General features: G+C 35.2%; 1 protein-coding gene across 2 annotated transcripts in view; it reads right to left on the bottom strand.

Moving 5' to 3' along the window:
- Positions 1-5311: 5311 nt before the first annotated feature.
- The window catches only part of LOC123555981 (GRIP and coiled-coil domain-containing protein 2-like), a 45916-nt gene continuing 32283 nt past the window's right edge, over positions 5312-18944 (bottom strand). For both annotated transcript variants that reach the window (XM_053547813.1, XM_053547814.1), the window contains 7 exons: positions 17707-17809; positions 16774-17031; positions 15193-15268; positions 13166-13248; positions 11459-11602; positions 8850-8958; positions 5312-6723 (listed from right to left, as the gene is read on the bottom strand). In XM_053547813.1, coding sequence (XP_053403788.1) covers positions 6650-6723; positions 8850-8958; positions 11459-11602; positions 13166-13248; positions 15193-15268; positions 16774-17031; positions 17707-17809 — 847 coding nt within the window. In that variant the 3' untranslated portion in view covers positions 5312-6649. The remainder of the gene's footprint in view (positions 6724-8849; positions 8959-11458; positions 11603-13165; positions 13249-15192; positions 15269-16773; positions 17032-17706; positions 17810-18944) is intronic.

The raw sequence follows: 18944 nt of genomic DNA, 5'->3' as shown, positions 1-18944 counted from the left end.
CAGGTCGGAAATTTTTTTTTTTTGGAATTTTTTTTTTTATTAAGGGAGACTTTTCGGAAATTATTTTTGTGTCAAAAAATTAATTCAAATAAGGGGGTTATGCCTTAAGAGCATCAGGAAGTTGATTTCTAACATCAATGACCATGTTTAAAGCATAAGAAGTGCAGTTTTGAATAAAAAGTTGAAAAAATTATTCTCCAAGGCCCTAAAATCATTTAGGGTCGGGCCAAAAATTTAGGGTAGATCGAGATACCGGAAACAAACAATTTTTTTTTACGCCTAACAAAAATGTTAATTATCATACTTAGAAGTGTAAAATAATAAATGAGTTTTTATACTTCAAAAAGTCTTGTCAATAACTTCCCAATAATTTAACTGTGCATTGTAGTCAACAAAATTTGGTAAAGACATCTGCATTAGGCTATGAAAGACCTTGAAGCTACCATTAACACAAATGTCATTTTCTGCAAATAAGTTAACTGTGGTTTATAAACTCCATATTATGGGTAGTACATCTGCACTGTATTCCAACAGAAAATCAAGTATGAAACCACGACAACACAACTCATCTATTTCAAAAAAGGGTTTGACTCACTGTTGTTGGACTGTTATAAATCTTTCCAAGTATCTCAGATAACAAAACAATCGAATAAATTGTATAATTTTGCAGAAAAAAAAAAAAACTGTTATAGAAATTTTCAATGGCAATTTTTGCAGGGTTTTTCTCATATTTTTGAAATAAGGGTACAGGATCTGCACACTTGCTACAAACAAGTCTTTAAAAAATTTGGTGCTAATTATACATATGAGCCGTGCCATGAGAAAACCAACATAGTGGCTTTGCGACCAGCATGGATCCAGACCAGCCTGCGCATCCGCGCAGTTTGGTCAGGATCCATGCTGTTCGCTTTCAAAGCCTATTGCAATTAGAGAAACCGTTAGCAAACAGCATGGATCCTGACCAGACTGCGCGGATGCGTAGGCTGGTCTGGATCCATGCTGGTCGCAAACCCACTATGTTGGCTTTCCCATGGCACGGCTTATATTACAATATGGTAAAGACATCCGATTTATATCACAACTGATTATTAAGAATGCTGCTATTTCTTTACATATTAAGTGTTAAAATAAATATTCCCCAGTGCTTAAAAAAAATAATCATAAAAAATACCATAATTTATCCCCAGCAAATATATAGACATAATAATTCTATACAAGTCCCCAGGCTGAAAAAAAAAAGTGAAAATAATAAAAGTCACAGACAATGATTAATTACAAATTTGCCATGACAATATCTAAACTTGCAAAAAATAAATGGAATGTACTCTTTTTCAAAATTGCACAATGAAAAATCTAATAAAATTCTGGTCACTAAATTGGAAAGTGTTTCATGTTATTTTCATATGTATGAAGATAATGTAATATATGTCTGGAATCTATCATAGTTTATTTAATGCTCATAATACTAACAGACTTTTTATGATAAATAAGTGAGCGTTAAATAAATAAATGCTATTTGTCTATGACGGCTTGGACCAAAAAGTAACAAATATCCGTATGTAAATTTGGTCAATACTGAGCTGAATTTCATTTTAATTGTTCACTAATGTAATTTTTATATGTGAACATGTCTGAAAACTTACAATGGAGCAGACTTTTGGCATAAAATATTTTTCGCATTAGGTGCTTATTTTTTACCACCTATACAGTATTCTACATTCTAAAGACATATTCAATTTAGAAATAAATCAAAGTTACTAGTTAATATGTCAGTATGAAATATGTAGGTGTGTTTTAAGTGTGTGAACACATACTGTAAACACAGCCATGTAATTTGTATGGAAAGGTAAATTATTAACTGCGATTTACATACAATAAAATCGTAAATCAGTAGACAACAACATTTAAATATAGCGTCACAATGCATGCTTTCCAAGGGTCAGGCGTTTCTGTAAAACTCTAGCATTTTAAAAAGCAATGTGTTTATATGTAAAATTTTTTAGTTAATCAGGTGTTTTTGCCTTGGTAATGTTCCGCCTTTGCATGACATCATAGTCATGTGAGTTCATTAGAAATGGTAAAAATAGTTTTATCCATTCAAATGGCAAAGCCAGGTAAACATAAAGACTTCACTACAAAATCCAACAGTAAAAGGTGCATCAAAAATGACTATCTAGATATGTGCATATCAAAAATAAATAAATTAAATTATATTGTACTAAAGTTACTACAAGAAGGATCCCGCATAACAATAAGAGCTAAATAAATGTTTTGTTTCAACATATGAGCCGCGCCATGAGAAAACCAACATAGTGGCTTTGCGACCTGCATGGATCCAACCCAGACTGCGCGGATCAGTCTGCGCATCCGCGCAGTCTGGTCAGGTCCAATGCTGTTTGCTGTCAAAGCTTATTGGAATTAGAGAAACCGTTAGCGAACAGCATGGATCCTGACCAGACTGCACAGATGCGCAGACTGGTCTGGATCCATGCTGGTCGCCAACCCATTACGTTGGTTTTTGCATGGCGCGGCTCATATCTGTTTCAATCAAGATTAACTTAACATGATTAAATATCTTTTTTACAATGAACAGCTGAATATATCAAGAAATTCATACATTTAATATGTGATACCTAAAAAGCTGCCAGGTAATATAAAAGAAGCATAAGGTTTGAAAAGATAGGCACTGACTTCTTTCAGAGGCGTTGATAAATATATTTTCACTATAATATTTCATAACAAGCACAACATACTCGAATAATTTATATAAACACACAAAGAAATACATTCCTTAAACAAAATGCAAGATAGCTTAATGTTAACGGATTTTCAAAAGAATAAGCTCTAAGAATAAGCTGTACATGTAAAAATGATTACATAATTGTAATTATAAACATGATTGACACGACAAGATAACATAGCATGATTTAAACAAACATAATAACAGAACTGTTATTATAAACATGATTGTAATTCAACTGGGACTCAAAATTTTCCTGACTTCTTTTTCATTTTCCATGTAACAATATTCAGTGCACTTACTGTATAGCCGAACTTCATTCGCTGAAACTCTAAGGGACTGGCAAAATTTGTTTGAGTTACTGGTAATTTGAGCCATCACACAAGATACATTATACAGGGATTTTGCCAGGATCTGACGAGTTCCAGCAAAGGGTGGTGTTCGAATTATCCAAGTTTGAGTGAACGATGTTCAACTGTATTTTACAGCAAGATACCATCTATTACATAATGTGTTATGGTTATCTTTATTTTGGGGTTTGTTTGAAAATTGAAATTAGTAAAACGATAGTTCTTTCCTGACACGCTTTCCAGTAGTTCTAATCTCAATAAAACATTGTCATTTCAGAAGGCACAAATACTTTCATTTTCCAGGACTTGACAATTATGTTTTTTTTTTCAGTGTAATGATATTAATGAAATGGTGTTCATCTTAATACTTTGTACAATTAAATAACATTGATTAACCTTTAAATTACAATATATTAGCAAGTTTATATCATTCATATAAAACAACAGCTGTCAGAGGAGACAGTGTGCTTGACTACAGTCGAGACTGTTTTAAGAGACCGACTTTGGGAAGCAGCGAAAAAGGTCACATATGACAGGGAGTCTCTTAAAACAGTCTCACTTAACAGGATGATGTTGATTTCATATATTTTTCCAATTAAAGTACATGAATATCAGATACTTACATATTGGCCTCTTTTAAGGTAGGAGTGGAAAATGATTAATTACTATTTCTTTAATTGCATATTGATAAAATATAAATTTCAAATAATTTGCATCATTCGTATGATGTTGATAAAACAAATTTAAGCTCATGATCTGGCAAGAAAATAAAGGGGAGCAGTAAAATATAAATGTTCCATTTGAACTATTTACACACTGAGGTTTATGATATTTATATTTTTGTGTATTAATTGTTCATTGACATTTATTCAATTATTGACTGCATCTTTAATCTGTGTTTCGTCGTTTCCTGTTAAATACCACCATATTTTTGTTTCACCAGGAATAAAGTTAATTTATGCACCGACTCCGAATTCTTCAGCGACTTTATACGCTGGTTTTCCCTAATCGAGCAATTCAAGTGCCTTAACACGCTGTTCTAATGTCAAAACAGTTCTTTTTTATGTTTTTCATCAGCCATTTTTTGTAAACAAATAAATTCTCGTCTCAAACAACTTCATGCGAGATAAAGAACGGTAACTCTATCGGTAAAATCTTGCGAGGGAGCGTCTCAAAGTCGCTGAAAACGGTCTAAATATCGATTCGGGAGCCTGATTTCACAGTCGCTTGTCGCGTAAGGCAGGGGGTTGCTTAATTCAGACTCTTTTAATAGTAAATTGCGTCCGGAGCATAAAATAGGGTCGCATATGACAGGGAGTCGCTAAATTCAGGGGGTCGTTAAGGCAGTCTCGACTGTATTTCGGTGATGGAGAGTGAACTGGGCATATCTGAGGCAACTACGGCTATCACTGGAGTAATTAATACCACAGCAGAGAAAAAAACATTTCATATACTGACAAGATAAATTTAAATATATAATGAAATCTGGGAAGTTTATTTTTTTATTTGGGTTTTACGGCGCACCAACACAGTATAGGTTATATGGCGCCAAACAGGACTACAAATCTGGGAAGTATGGGTTCCATAGAAAAAAGACAGTCATATTTACACTTCAAAAAGTTTGTTTGTTTTGTTTGTTTGTTTTGGGTTTAACGCCATTTTCAACAGTATTTCAGTCATGTAACGGCGGGCAGTTAACCTAACCAGTATTCCTGGATTCTGTACCAGTACAAACCTGTTCTCCGCAAGTAACTGCCAACTTCCCCACATGAATCAGAGGTGGAGGACTAATGATTTCAGACACAATGTCGTTTATCAAATAGTCACGGAGAACATACGCCCCGCCCGAGGATCGAACTCGCGACCCCGAGATCCGTAGACCAACGCTCTTACCTACTGAGCTAAGCGGGCGGGCTCTCAAAAAGTTTGTCATATATGAGGCAAGTGACGATGTGAAACAACTGTTATACAGTTTCAATCAAATCCATTCAGTAATAACAGAGATGGTGTGAAAGTGCATCAAAACATTAATCAGAAATTCTAAAACGTGGACACTGAGGCGAGTAGGATAGCTCTCCCTGTACTTTATACTGTCAAGTTAATAAAAGCCCGTAAAGTCAATTTCATAATAACAATAATTTAAATGATCACTAACATAAAATTCTTAATGTACATGTATCACAAACAGTAATAGCACTTTCTGTAATAAAATCAACAAACATCAAATTTGAACCAAATTCTTTCATCAATAAAAGCCACAACCGATATCAACAGTGTTTATCAATGTAACACAGAATTCCATAAGTACACTTTCTGTTAAACAGACTACAAGCTAATTCTTTAAATATTTAAAGGATCTCAAAATGTACAGCAATTTGATACTGGATTCCACCATAAACCATTTAACTATTCACTGCAAATCACCACAAACACAGCCAAAATAAAATTCTTTGCCTCAGTGAGAAACCACAAGAATATATTAGTCTATATCTGGATATCAAACGGCTATCTCTAAGCATAAGAGGATGGTCTGCTATAAAATTTCTGTGTAAACTTCACGATACACTGCACACTTGATATAATGCGGCTGGTGACAGCCAAAGGATCAAACCATGTTAACATCAAAACAGCATTATTAATTCAAGATGCTTTACATACACTTTACCCACAGTTTCACTTAACATATACTTTCGTGGATTTTGTAGTTGAGTTTATCCATGAAATTAATTCCTAATAAAGAAGCAAAATTCCAATTAATTTTGTCTACGGCAGTTGAAATCCCATAAACTGATAATTTCCAAAAAAAAATAATTTTTTTTTTACCAAAAGTATGAAAGATAAGCCCACAAAATTAACTGATTTTACAGTACATGATGTTGCACTTTTTGGTCCAGATAGCATACCTTCAAGCTCATCTAAATTTCCAGCTATATTTAATCTACTGAATAAATAGCACTGTGTAATTAAACGGAAAAAATCATGAATAAACTTTCTAAGTCCTAATAAATTTTTGCAACACCTGTGATGACAACAAATGAGAAAGTGACAACTGACGAAAGACTAAATTTTCAAATCATGAACTGATTTGGCCCCTTTCCAAATTACAAATGTCAAATGTAACTTTATATCCCAGTATTCCAGAAAAAAAAAAACACAAGTAAAACACTGGTTTCAATTGCATTAACCAACATTATCACAATAAAATTTTAAATCAAGTTAACAGTATGTTAGCCCTAGCAATTAGGTATATTTTCATTTGATAAAAGAAAAACTGCATATGTCAATAGTAGAACAGTCCAGGATCTGTGTACATGAAGATAAACAGATGACATATCATGCTGCTGATGATGATGATATGTGTAGAATATCATCTCCATGTTGGTCCAGACCATCAGAGTTGACTATGTCATTAAGCAGAATTTATAACCGACCACATGTATACAATAACATCCTTGTACATCTAGCCATCCATGTAGATTGTAACAAGTAGTTTTTACTGTCTTCAAATCATATCTGACCATTTGTTGAAGATGATGATGATGATAAGAAGAATATCTGTCTACGTTAGTCCTGACCATCTATGCAGGTATGAGCCCCATCCACCTGGTTGTTGAGCTTCTGATGCTTCCTCACCTGATCAATACAGAAAATTATTATCAAAACTTATTTAATTTTGTTTTATTGCAAACCAACACAGTAGGTTATATGGTACCAAACAGGATTCATATCTCATTTACATCAAAATAAAAATATGAGTTATGAAATCAAAACTTATACCTGCATGAATAACAGAGATACAGCAAAAGCAAACGTTTAAACGCTATAAGTTGCCCCTTATGATCTTTCAAGGGTAAGGCAGTTGTTTTAATTCTACTCATACATAGGGTGGCCCGCCCGCCCGCTTAACTCAGTAGGTAAGAGCGTTGGTCTACGGATCACGGGGTCGCGAGTTCGATCCTCGGGCAGGGCGTATGTTCTCCGTGACTATTTGATAAACGACATTGTGTCTGAAATCATTCGTCCTCCACTTCTGATAACTCATGTGGGGAAGTTGGCAGTTACTTGCGAAGAACAGGTTTGTACTGGTACAGAACCAAGGAACACTGGTTAGGTTAACTGCCTGCCGTTACATGACTGAAATACTGTTGAAAAACGGCGTTAAACCCAAAACAAACAAACAAACACAAGGTGGCCCAGAATCATAAGGGACTATAAAACTAAAATGTTAATTTTCATTAATATATAACATTTAAAAGTTAATCAATAAAGATTTTCAACAAAGTATCATTGCATAAATACTGACATAAATTTGCCTTTAATGATAAATTGACAATGTCACTTTTATAGCTGTTTAGCAAATCTCTGTACAGTCAAACTTCATTGACTCAAACTAGACGGGCCGGAACAGTTTGTTCGAGTTATCAGAAGTTCAAGCAATCCAACAATTTACATTATACAGGGATTTTGCCATGCTGAGTTTGACGAAATGGTGGTGTTTGAATTATTCAAGTTTGTTTTATTTTCTCTACAGTCTGTCAGCAAAAGGGAAACAAGAGGGTCATCATGACCCTGAATCAATCACCTGAGTAATATGAGCCACATGTTTAAAATGCCAGACTGATGCTAAAATATTACAAAGTAGCTCAGCAGGTCACATTCATGGTCACTGAAAGTCAGTTTTGAGATCAGTGTGCAAAACTGTACATGTTATCCAAATTTCAAGGCTGTATCTTAAAAAACAAGAAATTAGGTGAGTAGGTCAAGGTCACGGTCAAGTGACCCCTAATCACTTGGGGACATCAGGTAATTATAATTAAACAGTCTAGGAAATAGGATCTCATAATTTTTTAATTATTTATTCCTATATAACTCATATAACAATTGACCCCCAGGGCGGGGCCTCTTTTCACCCTAGGGGCATAACTGGAACAATCTTGTTAGAGATCCACTAGGCAATGCTACAAACCAAATATCAAAGGCCTAGGCCTTGAACTTTCTGACAAGAAGATTTTTTTCCCTATACAAGTCTATGTAAAACTTGAGACCCCCCGGGGCTGGGCCTCTTTTCACCCCAGGGGCATAATTTGAACATTTTTGGTAGAGGACATCAAGGTTATGCAACATATCAAATATCAAAGGCCTAGGTCTTGTGGTTTTAGACAAGAAGATTTTTAAAGTTTTTTCCTATATAAGTCTATGTAAAACTTGTGCACCCCGGGGAGGGGCTTCTTTTCAACCCAGGGGCATAATTTGAACAATTTTGATAGAGGACCATAAGATGATGTCACATACCAAATATCAAGGCTCTACGCCATGCAGTTTTGGAAAACAAGGTTTTTAAAGTTTTTCCTTTCGGTTGCCATGGCAACCACAGTTCTGCAGGGAATTCAATTCTTTGAAATATTTTGAAAGGGGGCCACCCAAGGATCATTCCTGTGAAGTTTGGTGTAATTCTGCTCAGTGGTTTTCAATGAGAAGATCTTTTTAGAAATTGTTGATGGCTGCACGCCGCACGACGGACACTGAGTGGTCACAAAAGCTCACCATGAGACTTTGTCTCAGGTGAGCTAAAAATAGCGAGCAAAACTTAGCACACTTCGAAGTTTATGGTATCATTTTAAACTATAACAAGTTTATACGTGAACAAAAAACTGGTTTTGTAAAACATTTATATTGCTTTTGCCTAAAACCTCAAAACTGCATTTGATCACATCTACAGACTTCTCAATAAACTATCAAATAAAAACAAGGAAACTAACCTTGAGCAACTTTCTGTAATGTCGCTTTCTCTTCCGAACTAAGTTTTAGCATGGTGTTTAAAACTGGTATAAGTTGGTTTCTTTCATCTCCAACTTTTAAACTCAAGAACTGTAAATAAATATCAAAAAGTATAATTTGAGACCTCACTAGTAAAAGATTTCCCCTATATCTGACATTACTGATTTACAGTGTGAAATAAGCAGTCACAGTGGTCCAATATCATTAAAATAGGAAAACTATTATAGACAAGAGGACCATGATGGTCCTGAATCGCTCACCTCTTCCCACATGACCCAGTTTTGAGTATGACGTCGTTTTTTCTATTATTTGATATGCTGACCTAGTTTTTGAGCTCATGTGACCCAGTTTTGAACTTGACCTAGATATTATCAAGATAAAAATTCTGACCAATTTTCATGAAGATTCATTGAAAAATATGGTCTCTAGGTTTTTCTATTATTTGACCTATTGACCTAGTTTTCGAAGGTACGTGACCCTGTTTCAAACTTTACCTAGATATCATCAAGGTGAACATTCTCACTAATTTTCATGAAGATCTCATGAAAAATATGGCCTCTAGAGAGGTCACAAGGTTTTTCTATTTTTATACCTACTGGCCTAGTTTTTGACCGCACATGACCCAGTTTCGAAACTGACCTAGATATCATCAAGGTGAACATTCAGATCAATTTTCATGAAGATCCATTGAAAAATATGGCCTCTAGAGAGGTCAAAAGATTTTAATAATTTTAGACCTACTGACCTAGTTTTTGACCACAGTTGACTCAGTTTCAAACCTGACCTAGATATCATCAAGATTAACATTCAGACCAACTTTCATACAGATCCCATGAAAAGTATGGCCTCTAGAGATGTCACAAGGTTTTTTATTATTTGACCTACTGACCTAGTTTTTTATGGCACGTGACCCAGTTTCAAACTTGACCTAGATATCATCAAGGTGAACATTCTGACCAATTTTTATGGAGATCCATTCACAAGTATGGCCTCTAGAGAGGTCACAAGGTTTTTCTATTATTTGACCTACTGACCTAGTTTTTGATGGCACGTGACCCACTTTCGAACTTTACCTAGATATCATCAAGATGAACATTCAGATTAACTTTCATACAGATCCCATGAAAAATATGGCCTCTAGAGAGCTCACAAGGTTTTTCTATTATTTGACCTACTGACTTAGTTTTTGAAGGCACGTGACCCACTTTCGAATCTGACCTAGATATCATCAAGGTGAACGTTCTGACCAATTTTCATGAAGATGTCAAGAAATATATGGCCTCTAGAGAGGTCACAAGGTTTTTCTATTTTTAGACCTACTGACCTAGTTTTTGACAGCACGTGACCCAGTTTCGAACTTGTTCTAGATATCATCAAGATGAACATTCTGACCAACTTTCATACAGATCCCATGAAAAATATGGCCTTTAGAGAGGTCACAAGGTTTTTCTATTATTTGACCTACTGACCTAGTTTTTGACGGCATGTGACCGAGTTTCGAACTTGACCTAGATATCATCAAGGTGAACGTTCTGACCAATTTTCATGAAGATCTTGTGAAATATATGGCCTCTAGAGAGGTCACAAGGTTTTTCTGTTTAGACCTACTGACTAGTTTTGATGGCACGTGACCAGTTTGACTTGACTAAATCATCAAGATGAACTTGACCAACTTTCATAAAGATCCCATGAAAAATGTGACCTCTAGAGTGGTCACAAGGTTTTTCTATTTTTAGACCTACTGACCTAGTTTTTGACCGCACGTGACCAAGTTTCAAATTTGACCTAGATATCATCAAGATGAACATTCTGATTAACTTTCATGAAGATCCCATGAAAAATGTGACCTCTAGAGTGATCACAAGGTTTTTCTATTTTTAGACCTACTGACCTAGTTTTTGACCGCACGTGACCCAGTTTCGAACTTGACCTAGATATCATCAAGATGAACATTCTGGCCAATTTTCATAAAGATCCCATGAAAAATGTGACCTCTAGAGTGGTCACAAGCAAAAGTTTACGGACGGACGCACGGACTGACGGACGGACGACGGACACCGCGCGATCACAAAAACTCACCTTGTCACTTTGTGACAGGTGAGCTAAAAATCAGGTAACACAATAAATTCAGGATTTTCCAATTAATTACCATAATTCAGGGCTTTTATCAGGAAATTGGGAAGAGGCCTTGGCCTTTCAAATTGGGAAATTTATGCGTGATAATTGTCCATTTTGGGAAAAATAATCAACCAGAAGTAAACACAGAAAGACAAATTAAATTTATCTCCCCTGAAACACTGACTAAAATCCAGGCCATGGAACATAACGTATTAGACTAGTAATCTGTCACATATGGTTCTGTGTGCTGTTCGGCTATAGTGCGACAAAAAATCGATAGGAGACAAACACTTCCTCCGGAAATACTAAAATGTAAATCTTACCTTGCATTTTGGGAAGTATCTCTGCCACAGTTGGGAAAAGATAGTGTTTTTTGGGATTGGGAAGTGGCCTTATACAGGTCTCTGATAAATAAGGATGAAAAGCCATGAAATTTGATACACATCTGTTGTTTGACATATGTAAAAATTACCTTCATTAAGATATTTTTGAGATATTCAAGGTTCTGTGTTTCTTTTTCCCGTTGCATATTTCGTTCAAGTCTTCGTATTTCTTCTTTCAGTATTTTTACCTGCTCTGTTAATCTCATGACATCTGCTTCACTTTCATTCATCAACTGGCGAATATATATTTCATATTTTCATGTAACTTACATATAGAATACAGATTATCAGGCTAATTTTAACATTACACTTTTTTTTATTTGACAATGTCTGTAGAGAAACGTACCATAACTTATGTCAACAACCTGCCACAACATTTTTGGCGGGGTGGGGGTAACACCACACAGACACAGTTATAGATCATACAGTGAATTTCATGCTTTTCATGGTGAAGGAAAAGCCCTGGTGCACATTATGTCACCAGAGTGGGCACCTGGGTAGAACCACAGTCCCTTCTACTTTACTTAATATACAGCTCAAAACATACACCTGATGTGTTGTTTTTGCTGAAAGTTTTAAATAATAGTTATTTTCAAAAATGTTGAAGAAAGAAAAAATCATAACTGAAAATTATTATATTGAATTATATTGAAAATTATCAGTCAATAATGTATACAGTTTCATGGCTGTAAGTTCAAGTCCTGTGAAATTATTATTATCATTAATTTTTGTTGTGGACTTATTTTTGGAGCATCATAGATGTGTCAATCAATGAACTTTAAGGTATTAGGCCCATAATAGAGTACCTCCTTTTTGAAGAGTATTCAATTCTTACCATAAACCTACCTTGACTGCAATTTTCAGGGGGGCGTAGGTTCAAGCCCCACTGAGACCAAATTTTTTCCCCCTTATTTTCCTTTTTTTCTAGTAAGTTTTTACTTCTTTCAAGACTTGTTATTGATTTATTGTACAAAAGTGGAAAAAAATCATTTGATATGCGATTTCTTGCTGTTCAAAGTGAATTTACCTCTAAAACAGAAGGGGTAGAATTAGACATCTTTAAAAATACTGAGTTACATGCAGTAAAAGTTCTCTATTTTGCCTTCATTCTTTATATTACATATTGTGGAAGAAATTTAGGTAGGTTTTACTTCTGCCCCAAGGTTATTTTTTAATGAAGGGAGCAAAATTCAAAATGCGACCTTAATTTTTCAATATTGGAGTTGAAATTCTGTCTGATTAAATCCGTTTACTCGAGGCACCCTAGAAAAAATGATATAGAAAGTTTTCATTTAAGTTTTATGATTGTTTACCAATAGTTTGATGTTTCTTTCATAAAAAATAATGGAATAATGAATTCTCGTTTTGGATAAAGGCCACCACTTTGAAATTTGTCTCTTCTTGAGCTTTAGGAAATACCATAAATTACACAAAATTTATAAAAAACGGCACAGTAAAAGTTTTTAAAAATATGCATATAAGTGCCAAGCACGGTCAACTGTAAGAATATACCAAACAAATGCCATTTTTTAAACATTACTATTAGGGGCCTAATACCTTAATCCAATCCGACCAATATATAAAATTCCCATTCATTTCAAGTTCAAAAGGTGAAATCCATGAATTAATATCCCCAACAAATAGCTGTTCTGGCCAAAAACACACAATTTCAAGACCACAAAACTAAATAATTTTGCAGTATTTTCCAGTTGAGGTTTGAAAACTTTTCTCTAGATTATGATTAATGTGACACTGACCTATGACACAAAACATTCCAGAACAAAAGTAAAGTTTACCTCAGTTAAGTGTTCATTATGTTTCTGTTCCTTGCTCAGTTTATCTTGTAACACATCAAAATCAACATGTGAACTCGTCACACCTGTAAAATATTATAAAATCCCCATTTTATACGACAAACTCTGCTCATAAGACATTAAAAGATTATAATACATTCCACATAAACAGAATGCAACTTAAGTGCAAATTATATATCATCTAAATATATTTTTTAGGCCAAAACATGCCATCATTTATACTGGTATGTAGCTACAATGCAAAAGAATGATGAAATTTAAAGGCTCATAATTCCTTTGTGTATAATGTGGCTGCCACTATTTCTGTTATGAACATAAATGTCTACCCTTTTTGTTCAATCCTGTTTTCAATTATTGTTTTCTCATGTATTCGTCATAAGTTTGATTATCAATTGTCTAAGAAGAAAATATTATTTAATCTATTGTTTATGATTACCTCCCTTTATAGCAGTAAATGTGTAAGTTCATGTGCGATATTGAAAATGCTTTCCTATTTATTAAAGCAGGTAATCATGCACAACATCTAAATGGACAGCTACCTTCTCTGTTTTTAACACAAAACTAGAACTGTCACAGGAGTGACTCATACCCCCACCATACGGTCTTGTCACAGAAGAATGGCAACCATAAGGAATCTTAAAAATACTTTGGAGTACTTCATCCTGGGCTTCCACATATAAGTAATACTAGTATAATACTAGTATAGTAATACAAGTAAATATATTAAATCTCTAATATTAGAGATACACTAAAAGTGAATACAAAAAAAGTGTCTTACCGACCCATGTTACCACAGAAAAATGTTTTTACTTTTTACATAGGACTTATAATAAAAAAGTTAGAAAAATACCTAAAATACTGAAATCTAAAAATAGGATTTCTAAAAATAGACTAATTCCTGGAATTTAAGGGAAGAAACTCAGTACAAAAGTAAAAAAATGTTACTTCCCTTTGGCTCTAAGCCAATCAGAATGAGATATAGTGAAAATACATCAAAATTAACCTTAAATTCTAGGTAAAAGGGGACACAATTCAAGAAAAATTAGTGTCAGAGTTATGCACCTTGTGTCACATGATGTGGGTGATGAGGTGGAACATCTATTTTAAGTCTGGATCAAATCCATTCAGTAGTAACTGAGATATAGTGAAAATACATCAAAATTAACCTTAAATTCTAAGTAAAAAGGGGCATAATTCATGAAAAATTGGTGTCAGAGTTATGCACCTTGTGTCACATGATGTGGCTGATGAGGTGGAACATCTATTTTAAGTTTGAATCAAATCCATTTTGTAATAATTGAGATATAGTGAAAATACATCAAAATCAATGATAAATTTAAAGTAAAAGGGGACATAATTCATAAAAAATTTATGTCAGAGTTAAGCACCTTATGTCACATCATCTGGGTGATGAGGTGGAACAACTATTTTAAGTTTGAATCAAATCCATTTAGTAATAACTGAGATATAGTGAAAATACAACAAAATTAACCTTAAATTCTAAGTAAAAGGGGACATAATTCATGAAAACTTGGTGTCAGAGTTATGCACCTTGTGTCACATGATGTGGGCATATGATGTGGGTGATGAGGTGGAACATCTATTTTAACTTTGAATCAAATCCATTTAGTAATAACTGAGATATAGTGAAAATACAACAAAATTAACCTTAAATTCTAAGTAAAAGGGGACATAATTCATGAAAACTTGGTGTCAAGAGTTATGCACCTTGTGTCACATGATGTGGGTGATAAGGTGGAACATGTATTTTAAGTTTGAATCAAATCCATTCGGTAATAACTGAGATAATAGATTTCGGGACGCGACGGGACCGGACGGGACGGGACGCGACGGGACGTGACAAAACTGCCTCCTATATACCCCCCTCAAACAACTTTGGTGGGGGTATAATTAAAAGCTAATGGAACTTTAATACATTATCCATGAAAAAACTGCAATCTTCCCAGAAAACCTTTTGATGCATAAACATCACACAGAAAGTTACTCACTGGCGTTATCATCCATGTCGGCTGTCAGTAACTGATCTAGAGGCATCAATCCTGGACTTGGCTTCGGTAATTTACCCTGCAAAATTTATAAAAGTGATAATCCACAGTCTTGAAACAGTAAATTATCGTTTTTATTTTCACTGTTTTTGCCGAACTTGTTCCGGTCCGCCGTCGCAATTGAAGTCAAATTGTATACCGGGCGTTATGAATACCGGGGACCATAATGATGATGACGTCGTTAAAATGACGTCATTTGTGTTATGCTTTCTGTTGATCTTTCCCGCGATTTTCGACATTTTTATAAATTACGCAATAAAAATAGAGTTTTACACATGAAATAAAAAGAAAATTTGTTTGTTTCAGTGAAATATCAATTTTATTTCACTCGTGAGCACCAAAAAAAGTCATTTTCACTCGTGGCTACGCCACTCGTGAAAATATCAGTTTTTGATGCTCACTTGTGAAATAAAATTGATATTTCACTGAAACAAACAAATATCCTCTATATACTAATGCCACAGCTGACCTTTCCTAGAACTAAGATGCAGCCAGACAGCAAAACCATCACATATATAATATATATATTATATATAATATCAAGACAATAATCTACATAAATTTGGTAAAAACAATACTATCAATAACATCATTTTTGTTCAACTTTATCTATACACTACTTCATTATGTCTCCCACCACACAGTGGTGTGGGAGACATATTGATTTACTCCTGTCTGTGTGTCTGTCTGTCACAAAGATTGTCCGCACTCTAAGTCGAACATTTCTCATCCGATCTTCACCAAACTTGAACAAAATGTGTGTGCCAATAAGTCCTCAGCCAAGTTCGATAACTAGCCAAATCGGCCCAGGCACTTCGGAATTATGGCCCTTGAATTACCGAAAAACGCTCAGATTTTAGGCGCATTCCTGGAGCCAAAAGGACCCCTATACTACTCATGAGTAGTTTAGGAGTCCTTTTGGCTCCAGGAATGTGCATGCAATCTGAGTAGTATAGGAGTCCTTTTGGCTTGATGAATGTGCATGCACTCTGGTACGGCAAGTTCGATAATGAGCCAAATCGGTCCAGGCACTTCGGAGTTATGGCCCTTGAATTACCGAAAATCGGCCTTTTTACTCTTGTCCGTGCTCTAAGTCGAACATTTCTCATCCAATCATCACCAAACTTGAACAAAATGTGTTTGACCGTAAGTCCTCGGCCAAGTTCGGTAACTAGCCAAATCGGTCTAGGCACTTTGGAATTATGGCCATTGAATTACCGAAAATCGGCCTTTTTACTCTCGTCTGCGCTCTAAGTCCAACATTTCTCATCCGATCTTCACCAAACTTGAACCAAATGTTTTTGACCATAACTCCTTGGCCAGTTTCATCAACTAGCCAAATCGCTTGAGGCACTCCAGAATTATGGCTCTTGAATGACCCAAAATTGGCCTTTTTACTCTTCAAAGGTATATTTGTAGTGAGTAAACAGTATATAAAGACTGACTTGCTATTTAGATGATTAGGCAGTTGTGGGAGACATGCGCTTTTCTCAAAAGCAACTCTAGTTAAAAAGAATGTTTTACCCGATGACAAGGTTCTGGATCTACAATCTCTGATCCTTCTCCCTCCTGTCTCTCTATGTGTCTGAAATCTTGAACAAACTCTGGTGGTGTGGGTGTAACAGATTTATCTTTCTCAATCTGCCGAGGGGACATGGCGTTTTTCTGCATATTTTGTAGATCACGCTGTAGACGGAGGTTTTCACGATCGAGCGAGTCAATCTGAGACTGTAACAGTTCAACAGCTCTATGATGATCTTCATGGGCTGATCTCAGTTGTTCCTGTTCAAATATAAATCATGCAAGCTCACAGTTTTTTTTAAATCTTTTCCATACTGTAAAACCATTTAATTTTGTGAGCATAAATTTTTTTAGTTTCGCCAAAATTGACTATTTTGTGGAGACAAACATTAGTAGATTTCAAATTTTTAAGATATAAACAAAGGAAAATTTGCTTAATCGCAGGGATTTCATTTTGTGGATTGATGCATCCATGAAAACCTTGAAAATAAGTCCCTCCCAAATATTGATGGTTTCACAGTATTTCAAATTGCTACCATATACATACACTATAGATTTTCAAGCATACATGTTATCTTTTGAAATTATATACTTGGCCTTTGTAGAACCAACAACATTACACAAAACGGCTGGAAAGTTTCCACACCTGAAAGAATCCAACATCTTATGCAGGATTTGAAACCCAAAGTAGTGACAAGCATGTGATTCAAAATTAGTAAGCTTGGCCTTGGAGGTCCCTTTCAATGCTTTAAGACATAAGAAGTTGTATTTTCAGGCAGCAGATGGTAAGAAAATTCACATCTATGAAGCACCAAACGAAGTAATCTTGGTCATACAAGCTTTAACATAGGTGCCAGGTGCCAGAAATGACTGTAGGATCAGCATGGAAAAGGAAACTACATTAATAAAGTATGAACACTGTAAAGGTGAACTTACCTTAAATGAGAGAGTAAGAGATTCATTCTGTAGTGACAGTTGCTTGATTGTCTGCATCTGTTCTGATACTGCCACTGACTTCTCCTTGCCAATCTCCTCAATTCTATAATACATGAAAATATATTAAAGTCATATTCCTTCAAACTCGTGTGTTTTTTTTCCCCTTTTCCTTAGGTTAAACAACATTTTTCAACAGTATTTCAGTATGCAATGGCCTGTAGTTGACCTAGTATTCCTGGGTTCTGTACTGGTAATAACCTGTCCTCTGCCAGTAACTGCAAACTTCTCCACATGAATCAGAGGTGGAGGATAAATGACTTAAGACACACAGAATATATGCCTCTCCCTGGGGTCGAACATACAACTCTGTGATCTATAGATGTACATTCTCCCTATAAAGATAATCTGACAGCACCATCTCATTTGTAGAGTAAATAATTGCATATATATGTCCTGGAAAAAGATTTAACAAGGAGACATGGTCCTCACCATAACTGGGCTCAAGCACAATATGTGCTCTAAACTAAGCTGAAGTACAAGTTGTGCCCCTACCTGGGCTCAAGTACATAATTTGCCAATTACTGGGCTCAAGCTCAAGCAGTACCATCAACAGGGCTCAAACACATGACATGCATTTAACAAGGTCCAATAACATGATGGCCCCTAACTTGACTCAAGCACATCATGTGCTGTAAACAGACTGAAGTACAAGATGTGTCTCCAACTGGGCTCAAAAACATGACCTAAGGAAGGGATATGTCAATGACTTGTGACTTTATGGCTCTATGACTGTGTTTGGGGTGCTCTGTGCTTCCGGGATTCTACCCTTACCTTTTGTCTCTCATGCAATTTCTCTAAACTACGTAGCTGTTATTTCAAGCTTTTTATGTATATCGTACAAGATTAGAAAACTATTTAGCAATGGATTTCTTTCTACTATAGGAAAATACATAAGAATCTCTTAAGTTTGTATAAACTTATAATAAACAAAGGAAATTGTTTTCGTAATAATAAATAACTAAAATGCAAAGCTTTAAATTCTTATAAGAACTTTTAAGATCTACACCTCCTCAATCTAAACTGAAAGTCCAGGGTCTGAGTGTAAAATACCAGTCTAAAAACTCGGGCTCTGACTGACTGTTTCTTCGCACATTTTTTAAACTGACCAATGGCAAGGCTGCATTCCAAGACTGGTCTTAAAACTGAAGAGTTATAACCTTTAAAAGTATTGGTCTGCT

The sequence above is a fragment of the Mercenaria mercenaria genome, chromosome 7 (assembly GCF_021730395.1).
Source record: "Mercenaria mercenaria strain notata chromosome 7, MADL_Memer_1, whole genome shotgun sequence".
Lineage (NCBI taxonomy): Eukaryota > Metazoa > Mollusca > Bivalvia > Venerida > Veneridae > Mercenaria > Mercenaria mercenaria.
The sequence above is the reverse complement of the archived record's forward strand: the minus strand, read 5'-3'. Positions and strand labels throughout refer to the sequence as shown.